At 56.4% G+C, this 16,380-nt stretch overlaps 5 protein-coding genes and 1 non-coding gene across 6 annotated transcripts; 3 read left to right on the top strand and 3 right to left on the bottom strand.

Moving 5' to 3' along the window:
- Positions 1-544: 544 nt before the first annotated feature.
- N657DRAFT_562972 (uncharacterized protein) lies at positions 545-1,129 on the bottom strand (the record flags this gene model as incomplete). Its single annotated transcript, XM_062788176.1, has 1 exon — positions 545-1,129. One exon carries the CDS (start codon positions 1,127-1,129, stop codon positions 545-547), a length of 585 nt encoding a protein of 194 aa, XP_062653117.1.
- Positions 1,130-1,571: 442 nt separating this feature from the next.
- N657DRAFT_676984 (ubiquinol-cytochrome C reductase) lies at positions 1,572-2,005 on the top strand (the record flags this gene model as incomplete). Its single annotated transcript, XM_062795941.1, has 4 exons — positions 1,572-1,578; positions 1,643-1,787; positions 1,846-1,894; positions 1,952-2,005. 4 exons carry the CDS (start codon positions 1,572-1,574, stop codon positions 2,003-2,005), a joined length of 255 nt encoding a protein of 84 aa, XP_062653116.1.
- Positions 2,006-3,519: 1,514 nt separating this feature from the next.
- N657DRAFT_686691 (uncharacterized protein) lies at positions 3,520-10,654 on the top strand. The gene is made up of 2 exons (XM_062796850.1): positions 3,520-10,078; positions 10,177-10,654. The coding sequence occupies exons 1-2, from the start codon at positions 3,900-3,902 to the stop codon at positions 10,442-10,444; spliced, it is 6,447 nt and encodes a 2,148-aa protein (XP_062653115.1). The 5' UTR covers positions 3,520-3,899; the 3' UTR covers positions 10,445-10,654.
- Positions 10,655-11,011: 357 nt separating this feature from the next.
- N657DRAFT_t11 lies at positions 11,012-11,093 on the bottom strand. Its single transcript has one exon. It is a non-coding gene; the product is annotated as a tRNA-Arg (tRNA).
- Positions 11,094-11,884: 791 nt separating this feature from the next.
- On the top strand, positions 11,885-12,418 carry N657DRAFT_630253 (uncharacterized protein; the record flags this gene model as incomplete). The annotated part of the gene is made up of 1 exon (XM_062790964.1): positions 11,885-12,418. One exon carries the CDS (start codon positions 11,885-11,887, stop codon positions 12,416-12,418), a length of 534 nt encoding a protein of 177 aa, XP_062653114.1.
- Positions 12,419-12,675: 257 nt separating this feature from the next.
- N657DRAFT_660724 (kinase-like protein) lies at positions 12,676-16,344 on the bottom strand. The gene is made up of 5 exons (XM_062795060.1): positions 15,971-16,344; positions 14,941-15,916; positions 14,570-14,875; positions 14,341-14,515; positions 12,676-14,301 (listed from the first exon to the last, which is right to left on the bottom strand). The coding sequence occupies exons 1-5, from the start codon at positions 16,161-16,163 to the stop codon at positions 12,835-12,837; spliced, it is 3,117 nt and encodes a 1,038-aa protein (XP_062653113.1). The 5' UTR covers positions 16,164-16,344; the 3' UTR covers positions 12,676-12,834.
- Positions 16,345-16,380: the final 36 nt, after the last annotated feature.

The raw sequence follows: 16,380 nt of genomic DNA, 5'->3' as shown, positions 1-16,380 counted from the left end.
GTGTGTTAGCCATCGATAGCCGAGTTATGCTACACTTCCGCGAATGATTTAGAAGCGAATGCCCTTGGATCTCATATTCTGTGGATTATTACAGTATGTTACGGATAACCCAGCACTCTCGCGATGAGCTCTTAGATGGTCCAGTGTGCGTGTCCCTCTCTATATCCTCCCGCCCCGGCGCTTAAGTAACATATATAACAAGCGTGTTTCCCTTGCGGTTCTCGGATCTCCAGTCCGGTAGCTGGTTGTCGAATGATGCCAAGGTTGAGGCTTGGTGGCTAGAGCATGGTCTTCAACCTTGTCTAGGAGCTTGCGCGAACCAATCTCTCAGGCTTGCCGTCCCCAAGTCGGGGGTCTCTGCAGACTCGTCATCAGCCTAGCCGGTAATAAAGGTTTGCCAATGTCCCGACGTCCGAGAATCTGACCCGGCACCGCTTGTCACTAGCCGAAAGTCGGATCGAGAGGCAGGCCGTAGTCCTCTTGCTGCGCCAGGGACGCTATCAGTGACTGTCCAACGGTTCGACCCGCAAACCCTGCTCATAGCTCAGCTACAATCCTTCGTGCCTTCAGAACCCGCCGCCTCAGTTTTGGGTTCCCCTTCGGAATCGAAGCCTAGCGCATCCAGTTCCCGGATGAGCTCATTGATCTTGATGACCTTGGCGATCTGCTCCGGCAGCAAAGACCCTCCGCCCTCTTTCTTCTCCTTCAGCTCCTTAGCCTGCCTGAGTTTCTTCTTCAAGGTCCGCACCTTCTTCTCCTTCTCCGCCTCGAGGTCAAGCTCCTCCTTCTTCACTTCCTCTGCGGGCGCATCCTCGGGAGACTCCCCAGCGGCCTTGGCCTTTTTGCGTGCCTCGCGCCGCTTGGCGTTCTTGTTGGCAGCTGCAGAAGATGGCTGCGCCGCTTTGTCGTCTTTTAGGCCCTCGGCGCCCGGAACAGGGCCCTTGCCACGATTGCGAAAGGTCTCAGCGATGCGGTTCTTGTAGACCTCGACATCCTCGGGCGGGCGGTAGCCGGGCCGAATCTTGATGGCTTTCCTTGTGCTGCCGTCAGCTCGTCTTGACTCAGGAATGTGTCGCTCGCCGCTCGCCTCGTCGGTCACAATGCCTGAGGCGGTGGGCTCTGAAGGCATGATGGTGGGGGGTTGTGATGCCGGTCGGCCAGCGGGAAGATGTTAAACGAGAAACGAGGGATTGGTTTGAAAACGGCTTGGAAGGGTTGTGCTCCGGTGCTCACTGACGCCACAAGCACAACAATCCGCCTCTAGAACATCTACGCGCTTATGTGGGTTCAAAATTGCAGTCTCATCAAGTTGAGAGCTATCGCAACAATCCTGTTGATGGTGGGGCTCGCAGGAACAAAGCCAGCGCCAAGTATTCACCTTGGCCTGACGAGAGCTTGGGCCCAATCACGAGCAGGCCCGGATACTTCCGTTGCGTGCGTCCTTTCGGGTTCACTCACAGCACTGGTCCGTTTTTGCAGCGCAAACATTCAACTCTTTTCGCCAGCCTTGGAACTTTCCGCACTACGTCAGTCCCGGCTTCGCCTCCAATTGGGATTTCAATCGGCTCAGAATGGTGAGTCTCGGGCAATTTGAAATTGGTGGCGAGAACAAACGAAAGGCAGACTGACTGACCCGTTCCAGGCCAGCAGCGCACTCTACAGGCAAGCCCCCTTCCCAGGACTCTCGCCAACCCCAATTCGACGCTAACACTTATCGCCAGCGCCCTCTTCCGGAGGAACTACACCATGCTTGCTCTTGTCTTTACTGGCGCCTTCGCTTTCGAAATGTATGGCACATCCGAAATTGGCAGCGGTGGAGGAACTTCAGTACTGAACTTCAAGCAGGGGCTACGACAACTTGATGAACAAAGTCTGGGACAACTACAACCGAGGGGTACGACGCTCCTAGGCAACTCTCCTTCCAGAACGATATGCTGACACCACGGGATAGCGCCAATGGAAGGACATCCGGCACAAGTACGTCGAGGGCGGGGATGACGAATAAGCAGAGTTGGGGGAGACGCCACGAAGAGGCACGAGGAACTGGGTCGATTCGAAGCACGAGGATCGACGTGTATACTGGGCGCTAGAGGCGGTTGTAGAGAATAGAGCTTTGCTTGGCGACAACCCTGCAGAGAATCTGCCCACCGTCTCAACTTAGGACGGACTGGCAACCCATCACATCAGGCATTGGCAGCACTTGATCAGGAGCCCAGATGAACGATCAGGGCTTGTGTGCTGAGCTGGCCTCAACCGACTGGCTCCATCTACGGGACGTTGGTTCCAATCCCTTCGATGTGTGGTTCTCCCTAAGATAATCTTTGCAACTGCTTGTTCTCGAGCTCATCTGGACTACTCTCATCAACATCCTGGTCCCTATGGGCTGCTCAGGTCATTGGACATGCTACTTTCCGCTGTCGAGAGAAAGAACTCTGGTGGTGCAGCGATAGTCACACAACTGAACTGGACGATTACCATTCACATTTTCAGTCTTTGTAGCCATATCAGTCCATGGCTCATCAGGATCAGCTATGCTGAAATCATTGTAGAACTGCTTGCGCCTATGTTCCTATGGCCCGCATGCCCGTAAAATCGGGCTCTCGGGTGACTGCACAGGCAGCGTGCTACAAATTAAGCGTCTTGATTATCATCATCCAGCCTGTCGCTGCTTCTCGGGATTCCGCGGAGGGATGGGGGTTCTGAGAACACTGTTGCAACCCTGTTTGGCTGGAACAGACTGTTGGTAGAGGGAATTGAGTGGACCTGGGCCTGACAGACTGGAAACAAGAAGTTCTTACCAACACCCCCAACTGCCTTCCCAGACTCTTCAACCAACAGTGTTCCAATGCAAGAACAGCTCTCTTTTGGCAGGTTCAGACTTGCCAAGACCAACATTCTGTTCAGTATACAACAGAATATCTTAGGTCATTCATGCTGTTTTATCGTGCTGTCAGCGACCCTAGATTGGGGTGAATAGACTGCGACTTCCTCCTCACTCTTGCACATCGTTTCCCTTGATTTTAGTCTAATGTGATTGACTGGCATTTTCTGGATATCCGTAAGGTCCTATATTCAAATATCTCAGTTGTTCCTCTCTCTTTCCAATTGTAAAAACCCAAAAAAACAACAAAACGGAAAAGAGAGGGAGTAGATATCTCCGAAAACTGGGAGTACGAAAGTAACCCTAACCCTGTTTCTTAGCTGCCTAATACAGCCTTACTAGCAGTATGTTCTTGGTTGAACAGCCTGTTCTTTGAACAGCTTTGTATACATCATGTTGCGAAGACATTCTGCTATGGCATTTTCATACTGTTGTGTCTACTCAATGTTGCCCCCAAGAGTTGGGTCAAACCTACCGACAGTCTGTTCCACATCCACACTTGCAAGGCTTGCCAGAACCCCGCTTCCCTCCAAGATCAGCCAGCCAGCTCCTTTTCGCGGTAGGCGATGCCAAGACGCCTGCAAGGATCTCGATTCACAAGCATGTTCCACCGCTGCAGCGAGACTCGGCATCTTTCCGTGGTCTCTGGCCAAAAGATGCGTTTCAACCTGATCTTCGAATATCTAATCTCTTCATTCAAACAAGCAATAAAGAGATCGCTATCTCTGTGTTCATTGCTTCCAGCGGTTGGCTCCCATCACGCCACCCCTTCCTGCTCTGACCCTCGGTGAAGCTCGCTCTTGCTGCGCAGCCAAGAAACCCACGATAAAGTTCCCCTCCTCCGTCATCTCTAATCAGAGGACGCGATTCGATAAACCGACCAGAAATCAAAAAGAAGCCCAACCGGTCTCTTCTGCCTACCAATTCGCAACCTGTTCCGTATATGACGTCCTTACGGCGCTTCTGAGACGTCTTGCACACATGACAGCAAGGTAGCTCTCTCCGACTGTCGACCCCGATGGAGACACCGATGGAGACGCCAATGTCGACACAGGAGCGGCAGCTCTGCCAGCTTCTGTTGGAGCTGCCCGCTCGCCACAACTATCGATACACCGACGACGCTGCCAACGAACTGCTGGCCGCTCTCTTCTGGTGCATGGCCGCCGGCAAGTCCGATTACATGAATCTCTTCTTCCCGACCGGCGGTCCGGCTCGTGGTGGAACACTCAAGCTCCGCGAGGCCCAGGGTGCCGTCGAGGGTGCCGAATACACAGAAGCGGCCCGTGGAAAGGCGTGTGGACACATCTTCAAGCAGGGCGAGGCGTCGTATGGGTGTAGGACATGCAGCGCTGATGACACCTGCTGCCTGTGCAGCAAATGCTTCGACGCCACTGACCACACCGGCCACATGGTCCGGATCAACATCTCGCCCGGTAACAGTGGCTGCTGCGACTGTGGGGACCCGGAAGCCTGGAACAGGCCCATGTTCTGCACGATACACTCGATGTGGGAGGGCGAGGGGAAAGGCAAGGCCAGGGAAACGCCGGGGCTGCCTGAAGACCTGGTTGCCAACACGCGCATGACCATCGGCCGCGTCTTCGACTATCTGTGCGACGTCATTTCGTGCTCGCCCGAGCAGTTGCGCCAAGTGAAGACGGTTGAGTCCATCGAGCAAGACGAGAGGACGTCAAGGTTATCTTCCATCTACTGTGGCGGTGATACCGAGTCGCCTGGAGAATACGCCGTGGTGCTGTGGAACGACGAGAAGCACACAGTCATAGACGTCCGGGACCAGGTGGCTCGCGCGTGCAGCACCACCCTGGCGACTGGATTGCAGAAAGCCAACGAAACCGACTCCATCGGCCGGAGCATTTTAATGTACGACAAGAGCATCGAGAAGCTCATCGAGGTTGCCACCACCCTAGAGAGAATCAGGGTCACGGTGACGATACGCTCGGCTCGGGATACTTTCAGGGAGCAGATGTGCGGGACAATGATTGAGTGGCTTAGGGATATCTCGGGATGCACCGTCGGCGAGGACCACCAGCTACTGAGACAGATCGTGTGTGAGGAGATGCTCAAGCCGTGGCGTAAGGGGAGCCCGGCGACGCATGCCATTGTCGGCAAGGGCGGTATTGACGACGAGGATCTGATTGAGCAGGAGGATAGGGAAGCTAATGACTTCTACATCCAGCAGAGTAGGATCCTTCTGCAGGCTCGCCAGGCGGCCCGGGCTGCCCGGCGGGAGGCCGCGGCGGGCGAGCCGAGCCAGGATGAAGGCGATGACGACGAGGAAGACGGAGGCCATGATACCCCGGGGAGCGACATGGATGACGACGGCGACGACGACGACGATGTGATGATGCTTGATGGCCGCGAAGAGGGTGAGGGTGACCTGCCCATGCAAGACTGGCAGCAGGACGCCGCGCTGGAGGAGGACGAGGCCACAGTTGCGGGTTATCCACCTCCGCCTCCCCCGCCCCCAATTCCCCGTCGAACCGCCCGCGAACGTGAACTCACACCATCCGACTCGGATACCGCAGAGCCCCTCATCGCTCCTACGGTGTACGCAAAAGCTCATTTGGAGATACCCAAGACCCCTGGTCAACTAGGAAGCCAAGGCATGCCGCCCAAGCCTGGTGATTATTGGCTTGCTACTCCCGCCGGCTACGTGGAGCAGGAGAACATCCCAGTCTCGGAAGATCTCTTTGAGCGAGTCCGCCTCGACTGGATGATTCTCTTCGACCTGAGGATGTGGAAGAAGGTCCGCAACGATTTACGGTCGCTCTACATTTCGACCGTCGTCACTATTCCCGAGTTCAAGCGCGTCCTTGGCCTACGGTTTGCCGGGCTCTATACCACTCTTGCCCAGCTGTACCTCATTGGTGATCGGGAACCTGACCACTCCATCATCAATATCTCGCTGCAGATGCTGACCACCCCTTCCATCACCGCCGAGATTGTCGAACGAGGCAACTTCCTTACCAGTCTAATGGCTATCCTGTACACTTTCCTGACCACCCGCCAAGTCGGACACCCTTGGGATGTGGCGTCAAATGCAGTGCTGTCCTTTGACACGGGTACCGTCACGAACCGGAGGATGTACCACTTCTTCCTGGATTTGAAGTATCTCTTTGGCTCCCCTCACGTCCAAGAGCGGCTCAGGACGGAGGAGCGGTACATGATGCAGTTCCTTGACCTCGTCAAGTTGCATCAGGGCATCTGCCCGAACGTGCGTGCAGTGGGCGAGCACGTCGAGTATGAAACAGACAGTTGGATTAGCGCCTCACTTGTTACGCGCGAGATCAACAGGCTTTGCCGACAGTTTGCTGAGTCGTTTCGTAATGTCAAGGAGCAAGATTCGCTCTATGTCTCGGGGGCGATCCGTCTTGTGGCCAAAACTGTCATCATCAACTCGATCGGAGCTGAACGTGGCAGATTCAGCCAGTCGGAAATCAAAGACGAAGTCCGCTTCAAGAATCTCGACGACTTTGAATTCGAGGCTCCGGGCCGGGAGCTCAACGTTGTCAAGTTTGTGGTGGAAGAGGAGCCCATCAGCTTCCATCATGCTCTTCACTACACTTTGTCATGGCTGATCGAATGTGGGAAAGCGATGCCGGTTGAGCAGCTCAGAGCGCTTCTCAGCTTCACTACTCAAGAGCTCAAGATGAGACCCCGCTCCATGGGCAGGAAGCTGTGGCCCAGGCACGACACCTATCAGCCGGAGGACTACCTGATGGCAGCATTTGATTTCCCACTCCGGGTGTGTGCCTGGCTCGCCCAGATGAAGGCGGGCATGTGGGTTCGGAACGGTCTGAGTCTGCGTCACCAAGCCGGTACCTACCGTGGCGTCAGCCAGAGAGACGTCTCACATCACCGCGACATCTTCCTCTTGCAGGTGTCTCTGGTGGTCTGCGATCCCAGCCGCGTGCTCGCCTCCATCGTCGACCGGTTCGGTATGGAGAAGTGGGTCAAGGGCTTTTTCGAGCAGAAGTCGAAGGCCCAGGATGACGCCCAGCATTTGGATGTCGTTGAGGACATGATACACCTGCTGATCGTCCTGCTGAGCGACCGCACTTCGCTCATCCCCAGTGGGGATGACCAAGGGGCCCACATCGCATCCATGCGCCGCGATCTCACCCACGTCCTCTGCTTCAAGCCCCTGTCCTTTTCCGATATTTGTCTAAAACTCCCGGACAAGTTTACGGAGCGAGAAGATTTTCATACAATCCTGGACGAGATGACGACCTTCAAGGCGCCAGAGGGCTTGACAGACGTTGGTACTTTTGAGCTCAAGCCACAGTACATTGAGAACGTTGACCCTTACATTGCGCACTACAACAAGAATCAGCGCGAGGAAGCTGAGATGGCTTGGCGGAAGTGCGTTTCCAAGAAAACCGGAAAGCCGGTGGAAGACGTCGTCTACGAGCCTAGACTGCGGCCCATCCCGTCAGGGGTGTTTGCTGGGCTGGGCCAGTTTACAAGCACCGGCATGTTCGCCCAGATCATATACTACTCGCTGCTCTACAGTCTCGTCTATCCCAATCTGACGCCGCAAGTGCCATCGACTCGGGTCGAGACGTACTTACAGGTTGTGTTGCACCTCATCCTCATTGCCATTGCTGAGGACAGTTCGGACGAAGAACAACCACAACCGTCGTTCATCGCCACAGCGCTTACCCAGCAAGCCCGCAGCAACTTCATGCCAGATGCTCCGCAAGCCAAAACGATTGTCGCCCTGCTCAACCTGATTGCCTTCAAGGATGAGTTCAAAGCGTGCCATCCCAAGGTTGGGTTGATTCTTCGGAGGATGCGGCAGAAGAGGCCCAAGGCATTTGAGGTCAGCTACGAGCGTCTTGGCCTCTCCGTGGACCGCATTGACACAGCTTCTCCCGCGGCTAACAGTGCAGATGAAGAGCGAGAGCGGAAGAAGCGGGCGGCTTTGGACCGCCAGGCCAGGGTCATGGCGCAGTTCCAGGCTCAGCAAAAAAGCTTCATGGAAAATCAGGGCGACATCAACTGGGGAGAGATGGATGATCTTGAGGACGACGACGACGTGCCGCCGATGGAGGAGCACAGGGACTTTTGGAAGTATCCGTCAGGCACTTGTATTCTGTGTCAAGAGGACACGGATGACCGCCGCCTATATGGGACGTTTGCCTACTTCACTGAGAGCAATATTCTCCGGCAGACAGACTTCCAGGATCCCGACTTTGTCAGAGAGGCGTTCAATACGCCTGACAACCTGGACCGGTCCGCCGAAGCAATACGGCCGTTTGGTGTTGCCCACGAGAACCGTCAGGTTATCCAGAAGGTGAACCAGGAAGGCCAGACGTTTGAAACGGAGCGTCAGCTCATTGGGAAGGGCTTCCCTGCGAACCTGTCTCGTCCAGGACCAGTCTCGATTGGGTGCGGTCACATGATGCATTACCATTGCTTCGAGGCCTACTTCGACGCTACCGTGCGGCGGCACGGCCAGCAGATTGCGCGACACGCTCCGGAGAAGACCAATAGGCTAGAGTTTGTGTGCCCGCTCTGCAAGGCGCTTGGGAACGCATTCCTGCCCGTCATCTGGAAGGGCAAGGAGGAGTCGTACCCCGGACCGCTGGTGCCATCCACCGCGTTCTCGTCGTTTCTCGAGGCCCAGCTTCACTCAGCTTACTACACGCTTGGGGCGTCGCGCCCGCCGGACCAGATACAGAACACGTTCGCTGCCTACACGGCCAACCACATGATCAACAGTCTGGCGGAGAAATCGTCGCAATTGCTTGATGAAGCTTGGGTCGACGTTGGAGCCCAGTCCGTCTCGAGGGCCGGGACGCCGTTTAGCGAGACTTTCTCTCTGATTTCTGGCCCAGAACCCACCCTTGCCCGAGGTGCCACCTTTGATGCCAACAGCACGATGAGGGAACTGATCAATGTCTATCGCCGTCTGCGGGATACACTGAGGAAGAATGACATCGCTTCGCGGTATCAACATGATCTTCCAGAACAAGATGCCAACGAGTTGTGTGGCAGCGACGCACTGGCGCGCTCCGTGGGATTCTCCATCTCGGCAGTGGAAATCCAGCAGCGCGGTGTCGAGGCCGAGTACGGCATGACTTTTCTCGAGAAGATCCCGGATCAGGTACTCACGCAGCTTCGCATCCTCAGCGAGACGGTGACGTCCTTCATCGCGGTTGGTGGCTTGCGCGAGTCCGGTGAAAACAGGATTGACACTGAGTACCGCAAGGATAGCGAACGCCAGCACTGCCAACTGTTCATCACGCAGTATTTGGGCGAAGAGACAGAGAACACACGGTCCCCCGCCAGCTCATATCCTCCGCTGCTCAGCCAAGATCCGTTCATCTTCCTGTGCGAGTGTGTCTTCGGCCTCATCCCGGCACAGGGTTACGAAATTGGCCACTTGGTCCGCCTCTGCTATCTGGCCGAAATCACGAAGGTGGCCTATCACCTCGCTAGAAACATGCCTGTCACGCTGTGGTTCAGCTATCTCTCACGCCGCGAGGATCTGGACCCCTCAACCGCCAATTTTGTCAACTTCTGCGAGGTGCTATGCGAGATAGACGTCCAGTGCGCGGCGGACCCCCTCGCGGGCATCGACCGGCCGGCGTGGGAGAACAAGGCGTTCCAACAGCCCACCTTGGACACGTGGGAGGCATGGTACGTCCTCCTGCGCAAGTATGCGCTGGCCTTCCTCCGCAAGTGCGTCGTGCTCCTGCACGTCAAGTACGGCGTCGACTTCAACAGCCGCGTGAGCCCCATCCCGGAGCAGCGCGAGCTCGAGCGCCTCACCGAGGCGCTCCGCGTGCCGTCCTTGGACGAGATGCTCAGCGCCCTGACGCCCCCGCAGGGCGTGCAGCATGGCTGGCCCGCCGAGACGCGGCGGCTCGTGGCTGGGTGGGTCAAGCACCAGGCGCTGTGGCCGTACAACGGCAGCGACAAGAACCTGCCGCAGTCGGCGGTGCTCAGCCATCCGGGCATCTTTGAGCTGATTGGCCTGCCCAAGAACTATGACACGCTCATTGAGGAGGCTACTCGCCGGCGGTGCCCGAGCACGAGCAAGGATCTGACGGATCCCTCCATCTGCTTATTTTGTGGCGAGGTTTTTTGCGGTCAGGCCGTCTGCTGCGCCAGGGAAATCAAACAGGGCCGGACCCAAATGAGGGTTGGCGGCGCGCAGCAACACATGATGAAGTAAGTTAACCCTCCTTACACACTCCCTTACCGAGCTTCCTTCCCCTACCGCGACTCGAAGTGAAGTCAATTTGCTCACTCATTCCTTCTACATGTAGATGCCAGAAGAACATTGGCCTCTTCATCAACATCCGCAAGTGCTGCGTTTTTTACCTCTCGCGCATGTCGGGCTCGTTCAGCAACGCGCCGTACATTGACCGATACGGCGAGGTTGACATGGGGCTGCGGTTTGGCCGGCAGCTGTTCCTGCACCAGAAGCGGTACGATTCGATGCTGAGGAACTTGTGGCTCAGTCACGGCGTGCCGAGTTTCATCGCCCGGAAGCTCGAAGCGGATATCAACAATGGCGGGTGGGAGACTATTTAAATCATGAGGCATAGGAGCGTTGCCCGGGTATGGGAGGATGGGGGTTGGGGGAGGTTGGTGCATCCGGGTCGGGAGCAGGATGGTTATGGAGTAGGATTTGACGATGCATTGCGTTCTTATTTTTTGGGGTATGTATGCAAAGAGATTACATGACCATTCATCTATCTACCTTGAAGCAGGCATCAGAATGGGACAGAGTGGTTCAACTTTTATGCATGAAATGACTTGATGTCTATAATAACATTCTCATTCTGACCATGAGGAATCAGACCATTAGTTAGGGTTGCCTCGGCGAGCCTCTCAAACCAGGAGTAATGTGCCAAAGGCTTCTTCTCTTGGGTGGCTCGCCAGTGCATCGCGACTGGGCGTGGCTGACGGCTGAATATAGCATTTGGAAAGCCAGAGTTCTGCCGCTCAAGATCAAAGGCACTTATCGACCTACGACATTCAAGCAGCTAGGCGAAGGATAAAAATAATTTTAGCGTTAAATAGATCAAAATAGAATGAGAAGCGGAGGAAAAAGTGTGCTTATGGGGCTTGCATGTAAGCAAGGAAGACCAAAATAATCGATCCATCCAGGGGTCGAACCTGGAACCTCCTGATTACCGAGGAATCGTAGTCAGACGCTCTGCCATTGAGCCAATGGACCTATGAGTAATCAATTGATTATCGAACATGCAAGGACTATTATAAGCTACGGCATTCATCTTACCCTGCTCTGAAGAAGAACGAGCTTCCTCGTCTTCCACGAAATAGCATACACTTCCGATGTCCATCCCAAAACCCTTAGGTTGGTTGACGAGCCTTGTATGCCTGATACTTCGGCAATCCTCAGCCCTGTCCTCCCAGGAACTCAACGGGCACAGAAAAGCGGTGGGGAATACGATTTTATAAGTACATACCCGTGCTCAGAGTGACGGATATTTTGTTCTGCGGTGGACAGTCCAACACCTACCCTCTACCTACACAAATAGGGCGGCCTACTCGGTGCTACCCGGTCAGCCCTACCACATACTCTAACAACCAGCCTACCAGCTAAATTACCCAAGCGACCTAACCTATATATACCCTCTAGACTCAATCCACTCCTATTCCACCCAGCCCGCCTACCCCTTAGCCCAGGTCGCCTACGCTATACACCTACCCCCTCTCCTAGTACCAGTACTGGCCAGTAGGTCTTCAACCTACCTACCCTATACCACACGTCCCAGACACTTTCTCGGCCCACACAACACCATCTCGGTCATGTTGAGCTCGAGGCTCAAGAACCTCTTGCAGAAAGATCGCGAATATTTCACTCAACCATCTCGCTCCCCGCAACATCTGCTCCCAGCCCGACCAACAAGGCATCACCACCACATCAAATCTAACATCACAGCCTCCCCCATGGCCACCAGCACCACCACTCACACCCCGCGCACCCCCGAAACCGTCTCCGCCATGGCCAGCGACGTCATCAACCTGCTCCGGGCCGCCAACCAAACCATCGGCGTAGCCGAGTCCCTGACTGCCGGCCTCGTCATGTCAGCCCTGGCCGCCGTACCCGGCGCAAGCGACGCCTTCCGGGGCGGCATCGTTTCATACGCCACGCCGCTCAAACACAGCCTCCTAGGCGTCAGCGCCGAGCTGATCGCGCGCGAGGGCGTGATCCATCCGGACGTGGCAGCGCAGATGGCCGAGGGCGCGCGGAAGGCGACTACTCCCGAAGGGGAAGAGGCGACGGCGTGGGGCGTCGGCACGACGGGCGTGGCTGGGCCTGATGAACAGGACGGCAAGCCCGCCGGGACTGTGTTTATTGGCATCGCGTCGCACTGGGGCGGGAGCAGGGCCTTGGGGCCGTTCCTTTTTCCTGGGCCGAGGGAGCGGGTGAGGGAGGCGACGGTTATGGAGGCGCTGGCGAGGTTGCGGGAGGAGCTTGTTGCTGCTGCTGATGGGGAAAAAGAAGGGAAGGGGGGGAGGAGACAGGCGCTGTAAGAAACTGTGGATTGTCGCACCAACCGTTGCATCTTTGATTTGGCGTTGGCGTGACGTTGTTGTCTAGGACGGCGTCTATTTAGGAGACTTGCGTCGCGCTCTTGAGAGGGCATCCCAAGTCAACCCATGTCTTGAAGAGACTGGCAAGCCTCATACTGGCAAGAAAGAATTGCCAAATTGAGAGGAGAGACCATGCAAAGCACGCGCCCGAGATGGTTCATGAGGGTTACGCTCCACTTACAACCAGCCGGTGATCAGTCCTCAAATGTTGATACTCTCTAATGCTACTCGACTCGGTACCCAGCTAAATATTCGCTCTATCGATGCTCACCCATCACCCTACTCCGTCCATTTCGCGCCAGAAGTAAGCCTTTCAACCTCCCCGGGCTCTAACCCGGGAAGCTCTGTCTTCCAACTCAGCGCAAACTCCACGGACCACTATACATAGCCCGCATCAAGGCAACATCCTCTCCCCACCCGTGAAGCCCACCACGCTGCTGCCGCTCCTCCCACTTAACAGCACCACCACCACCACCACCAACCTCATCAAACATATTCTCCTCATCATTCCCACCAGCACCGTCCCCACCACCAGTAACACCACCCTGTCCTTGCCGCCCATCAAAACCCTCCCTATCATCATTCCCCTCCCGCCTCATCCTCGTCCACTCATACCCCAAAAAGGCAGTCCTCTTCCTCACCTCCAAGGCAACCTTCTTCGTCCCCTCATCCCTCAACAACCGATCCCTCGGCCTCCTGCGCTCCCTCTCCCGTCTACTATTATTCCCATTCCCGCCAATCCCACAATTATTACCATTGCCAGCAGCAGCAGCGAACCTCTTGACAAACTTTCTCAAATGTGCCCGCTCGGCGTCCGTCATAGCCGTACCGGCGGCGGAGGCGTCATCGTAATGGTCTAGGTACAGCTCGAGAGCGGCTAGCTTGCCTGCCTTGTCGTGCGGCGGCGCGGCGAGGACCGTGAGGGCGAGGGTCTGCAGGTGGTAGCGCAGGGGACGGAGGAACGTGAGTTGTTCTTGGGTTGGTAGTAGGGTTGGGAAGGAATGAGGAAGAGAAGAAGGGGGGAATTGGGGGAGGATTGACGGGGTTGGTGTGACGGGTGATTCGAGGGAGGGGAGCGGCGGCGGGATCGAAAAGTCGTCTTGTGTTGTGGTGGTGGTGGTGGTGGTGGTGGCGGCGGCGGCACAAGGGCTGTAGTTCTGGGAGTAGTCCCACGGTTGGTGTTGTGGGTGATGGTGAGAGTTGTACGTGAAGGTGGTCATTGGAGTCGTCATGGAGTAGACCGCCGGAGAAGGCCAGGTCTGTCCTGGAATTGAGCAAGTCGGCGAGGGGAACAGCAGGCTTGGAGCCTCAAGAGCCATCTCGGCTGCGCCGTCATGGGCGTCTCCCGCGTTTTCCTCGCAGCCGTCTGCGTCGCTCTCCGTCCCGTCGCTCACAGAACCGCCGTCGTCAAAATAATACGTGTCGTCGACCGAGCGAAGCCTGGGCACCAGCGGCGGGTCCAGCTCGTGCAAGCGCTCCCATGGGACGTTGCGGAACCACTTGTGCGCCTTGATGTCTTCGGCGTCGTAGGGAAACACATAGCGGCCGGCAATGTCGCGCATCTTGGAGTTGGCCCCAGACGACGATGAAGACGACGTGACGAGGTCCTTCATGCGGTAGCGCTCCGAGCACAGCCGATACTCCTTGTCCGTGATCATGGACAGCATCAGGTGCTGGCAACGGCGGGACACAGTCGGCCGTGGCGGGAAGCCAAACGTCTCGTGGTGTCTCAGGATATTCTCCTTGGTCTGGTGCCGGCCCTCATCCGATAAGAAGGGCGTATGGCCGTAAATGCATTCAAACAAAATGACCCCGACGCTCCACTAGTCGCACCGGGCATCGTATCTTCTCCCCTCAATCACCTCGGGAGCCATGTACTGGCTCGTGCCCACGACACTCCTGGCCGACCTGCGGAGTCCGCAGCGGTTGCGCCAGTTGAGCAGAGACTCGCCGTCGTGCAGGTCTTGCTTGTCGTGCTTCCTGATGCTGGCCATGATGCCGTGGGATCGCTTCTTCGTCGGCTCCAGGCTCTCGTCCCTGTCCTCCTCATCGCCGTCGACCTGGATGCCCAACTTCCTCACCAGGCTCTACCGGTGACTATTGTAGTAAGTCGTGTCGTGAGACCAGTGTCCGTCAAACGCGAGACCAAAGTCGCTGATTTTGAGGTGGCCCGACGCCGAGACGAGAAAGTTGTCGGGCTTGATGTCTCGGTGGATGCACTTTAGCGAGTGTGCCGCCTCGACGCACAGGATGATCTCGGCGATGTAGAAGCGTGCCACGGATTCGTGCAGGATGTTCTCGCGGATCAGGAGATTCAAGAAATCGCCACCGGGCATGTACTCCATCACCAGATACAGGTTCGAGAGGTCTTGGAAACTCGCGACAAGAGGTACGATCCTACCAAGGCCGGTTAGCAAACTACCCAAGGCCTCGTGGTGAGAAGAGGAAAAACCAAAGCTTACCATCTGGACCCCTCGCTAGCCACCAAAAGATCCCTCTCAGCCCTCAAGTGCCCCTCCTGGCTAGTCTGCAGCATTTTACCCTTCTTGATCACCTTCATCGCATAGACCTGGCCCCGCCGGTAGTCTCTCACCAGCCTGACCACGCCAAAGCTGCCCTTGCCCAGCACCTTGACCGTCTCATAGTCCCTCGCCTGGGATCCCCCCCCCGTCCTCGACGCTGCGCCCAGCAGCACCTTCAAATTCCTCGTCTTCATCGCCCGCATTTCCCGCAGGTGCTCGCTCTCGCGCCGCCAAAACTGGGCGCGAGCCATCTGTCTCTCGGCAGCGCTCAGCGGCATTCCCCTCTGGCGCGCGGTATTGAACAGGTCCGTCTCGAGGATCTGCTGCCTCATCTGACGCGGCGATGGCCCGGAGGCGAGCAACTCGTTGAAGTGGGTTTCGAGGTATATCTTGGCGGCGGCTGCGCGCTCGACCGTGGCGATACTTGGCGGACACCGAGCCAAGAATGCTTCTTGAGTTGCATCGAGGTTTCTGTGGGTGGGGACAAGTGTAGCTCCTTCCGCTCGGGCGTCTAGGTTACGGCGCGAGCGTTGCGGGCTGTGGCTTGCATAACGGTTCCGCTCACGACCTACCGTGTTTGGATCTGCGTCCCTGAACATCGAGTCCAGCGAAGTCTTGCCCGTCGAGAGCTGGGTGATATTGGCCGACTTGATATCAGAAGCGGTTGTTTTGCTGCAGGCGGTGCGGGAATCGCCACTCTGGGCCGGACTGGTTGGGGATACTGACGCGGTCGGTGACACTGCAGTTCCAAACGTGCCGCTCAGCAGCGGCCGGTTTTTGGCGGATGCCCTGCGGACAACGGTGGGCTCCAGAGGGCGAGATATGGCGTTCGACATCTTGTGTATGAAGGCCGACTTCGTCCCGTGCTCGGTTGGAGCTGGGCTTGTCTGTTGCATGACCACGGGCTGTTCAGAGGCTGGAGAAGGTAAAGGTCAGCAAGAGCATGTGAACACAGGAATTGGCCACTCACAGCTGTTGGTCAACGATTTGAGGGCTGAGATGACCTTGACTCCGTGCCGGCGAAGTTTGGCGGACAGCGCAGAGCTAGACTTGCATGCAGCGAGAGAGCTTGGGCCGGAAACAGGTTCCGGGGTGTTCTCAAATCCCGGAGAAGAGTTACCCGTGTGACCTGGATCTTGGTCAAGATGCTCGTTCATGTCCATTGGCCCAATCCATGGAGTGTGAGAGGCTGCTGATACTTCAATATTAGATGTCGTTGCGCCCCGAAAGACGATAATAAGAGTCGGGGGAAAAGTCTAAACTACGGCCCAAAGAGAGCCTCAAGCAGCCGAGATGGTCGAAGACTGACCAGGACCCAGATTTCCGGGTGAGTGGGAAGGGATGATGTGAAAAACGTGTAGCTTTCTTTCCTTCGGATCT

This window comes from Parathielavia appendiculata, assembly GCF_033297405.1.
Source record: "Parathielavia appendiculata strain CBS 731.68 unplaced genomic scaffold N657scaffold_1, whole genome shotgun sequence".
NCBI classification, from domain to species: Eukaryota; Fungi; Ascomycota; class Sordariomycetes; order Sordariales; family Chaetomiaceae; genus Parathielavia; species Parathielavia appendiculata.
This window is presented reverse-complemented; position numbering and strand designations above follow the sequence as displayed.